At 35.6% G+C, this 2,938-nt stretch overlaps 1 protein-coding gene across 1 annotated transcript; it reads left to right on the top strand.

The window, feature by feature from the left end:
- Window positions 1-1,766: 1,766 nt before the first annotated feature.
- Window positions 1,767-2,696, top strand: LOC139706526 (olfactory receptor 2J3-like). The gene has a single exon (XM_071614839.1). The coding sequence runs from the start codon at window positions 1,767-1,769 to the stop codon at window positions 2,694-2,696; it is 930 nt and encodes a 309-aa protein (XP_071470940.1).
- The last annotated feature ends 242 nt before the right edge of the window (window positions 2,697-2,938 follow it).

The following is a 2,938-nucleotide window of genomic DNA, read 5'->3' as shown; positions in this document are numbered from 1 at the left end:
AATATTCAGTTTTAATAAGTTGGTATAGTGGATGAGAGCTTAAGTTGTAGACAGACTTTTAAGCTGGTGATTTCAAGGAGACCAACACCAGTGACCAGGTCATCCACACATGGTGAGGAATAAGTAGAAAAGATGGCACACAGGGAATATGAACAGACACAGGAAGGATGGAATTAAAAGGAATTGCTTGGGTATCACTTAATCACTAGGTAAGAGTATAAAAGAATAATATGATCAGAATCAACAAATGTTGATTTGTGGCAAAAGGGATGGGGAAAAGCAACCACTTTTCCTTCTATAGTGCTGATGCCCATACAATGAATATATCCTCAGCTCACAAAATTAATTTTGATAAGGTGTTTATTCCCCACTCTTTACTAAGAAGAAAAAGGAATCATGAAATCTGTGCCTTTTCACTACTTGAAGCTTTTATTTTTTTGTCCCTCCCTTTTTATCTGTCTTTATACGTGAACCATCTTTAACATGCTATAAAGTCATCTCAAAGCTCCCATTTAGTTCTGGTTAATCCATTAAGTCATGGGGACAACTACAGAAAACAGAAAATTACAGAGAAAGCATAACATTTGGGACCCTACTTCTCATTCTAAGGAAAAATAAAAGTTTAAATCTCCTGAAAATTTTTATCATCCCTCAATTGGCAGTAACCTCTAAGTGAAGGATTTACTATTGGAGTATTGTTGGTTTTGATCCAGTTATATATTTTTTAAAAGTTCTCTTAAAAATGTCATGACTGGTTATCCTGGATGGTTACTGATTTTTTAGTAAGAATTAGGATAACAAGTTCTTAACTCTTTACATTAGCAATATTAAAAAATATTAGGGTCTTATAGCTTGGGGAACAAACTAATTTTTCCACATTTTCTTGTTTCCAATCAATCCATATCTCTTCAGGAGTTGCATTTACAAAATATGAGAAAATAAGAGACCCTACATACCAAGAAATCACAAGTGGCTCTAACATGATTTTTTTTTCCCTGCCATAGCTAACTGGAAAAGTATGAGAGAAAAATAAAATTGTCCACTGAAGGACAATTGAATTGTGTGGTAAGTTGGAAAAAGGGGAGGTTTCAGAGAGAAAAAGAGACATTTAATGCTGGGCTACTGTGTATTATTACAGTGCTGGGCTACTCTGTATTATTACTGCAACTATATAACAAAAACCACTACTTATGGTTCTGATAAAAAACTGAAGACTAAAAGATGAAAAAGATTCACCTAAGATTCATAAATATTTATGACATATAGACTATTTTTAAAGGAACATAAGATTCAATATGTATAGTATATTAAATAAAAAATATATTTATTAGTTTCATTAAATATTAATAATTCTTCTCTAAACTGAGGAATTTAAAGTATGTAGGTGATAAAGATTATGTTGACAATTTAAATACTATGTAGATCATTGTCCTAGAGAAAAAAGTATTCAGGTTCAGTGGTTCATATTTTTCTGAATAGAATGAGATGAAATCTCAGTGTAGTTTTAATTTGCATTTATCTAATTTCTAGAGATATTAAACATATTTTCATATATTTATTGAACATTCACATGTTCTTTGAAAAGGGATATGGGAAAATGATGCTAGTAGTAAACAGTGGTTGGACATTCAAAATACTTTTGTTACTCCTTCATGTATCCTTACAGTTTGTGAATCACGTTTTATGATGTGTGTGTGTGTGTGTGTGTGTGTGTGTGTGTATGTGTGTTTATGAAATTGTTTCCCTCAGGTAACAGAAAACAAATGATGATGGAAAAATTCAATGGTACCTCTGAAGACTACTTCATTCTATTGGGATTTTCTAATTGGCCTCAATTGGAAGTAGTTTTCTTTGTGCTGATCTTGATATTCTACCTGATGACATTGACAGGCAACATGTTCATTATCATCTTGTCTTACCTGGATTCCCATCTCCATACTCCTATGTATTTCTTTCTCTCAAATCTCTCTTTTCTGGATCTCTGCTACACTACCAGCTCTATCCCACAACTGCTGGTGAACCTGTGGGGCCCAGAGAAGACCATTTCTTATGCTGGTTGCATGGTTCAACTTTACTTTGTCTTTGCATTGGGAACAACAGAGTGTATCTTGTTGGTGGTGATGTCCTATGACCATTATGTGGCTGTGTGTAAACCCTTGCATTACATTGTCCTCATGCACCCTCAACTCTGCCACTTGCTTGCTGTGGCTTCTTGGGTATGTGGTTTTACCAACTCAGCAGTTCATTCTCTCTTTATTCTCTGGGTACCTCTATGTGGACATCTACAAGTGGATCACTTCTTCTGTGAAGTACCAACACTCCTGCAATTATCCTGTTTCGATACTCATGCTAATGAGATGACCATCATGGTCACAACCTCTATTGTTGTTATCATATCTCTCGTCCTCATTCTGACATCCTATGGTGCCATTGCTCAGGCAGTACTGAGGATGCAGTCAACTACTGGACTTCAGAAAGTCTTCAGGACATGTGGAGCCCATCTTATGGTGGTCTCCCTCTTTTTCATTCCAGTCATGTGCATGTATCTCCAGCCACCAACAGAAAATTCTCAAGACCGAGGCAAGTTCATTGCTCTCTTTTATACTGTTGTCACCCCTAGCCTCAACCCACTCATCTATACCCTCCAAAACAAAGATGTAAGAGGGGCAGTTAAGAGACTAATGGAGAGAGAATAACCTGTATGACTCTGACATTCATAGTGTAATATGCATCTCTTCATCAATGGTTCATCCATCCATCCATTCATCCACCTTAGTCACTCAACACTTACTCTTAGCAGGCCACAGAGTTCTTCTAATCATACATGATTAAAACATAATCTACCTAAATAGCATTCAACTCTGGAGAACCCAGCCATGTAAAATCAAGATCAAATATCAATAGTGATTTTTTCCATATTGCAATCTAAATGAATTCA

Source organism: Marmota flaviventris, chromosome 7, assembly GCF_047511675.1.
Source record: "Marmota flaviventris isolate mMarFla1 chromosome 7, mMarFla1.hap1, whole genome shotgun sequence".
In the NCBI taxonomy this organism is placed as follows: domain Eukaryota; kingdom Metazoa; phylum Chordata; class Mammalia; order Rodentia; family Sciuridae; genus Marmota; species Marmota flaviventris.
This window is presented reverse-complemented; position numbering and strand designations above follow the sequence as displayed.

What these genes read in the sequence shown, in the direction of transcription:
- LOC139706526 (XM_071614839.1), top strand. Translation starts at nt 1,767, where the DNA reads ATGATGGAAAAATTCAATGGTACCTCTGAAGACTACTTCATTCTATTG.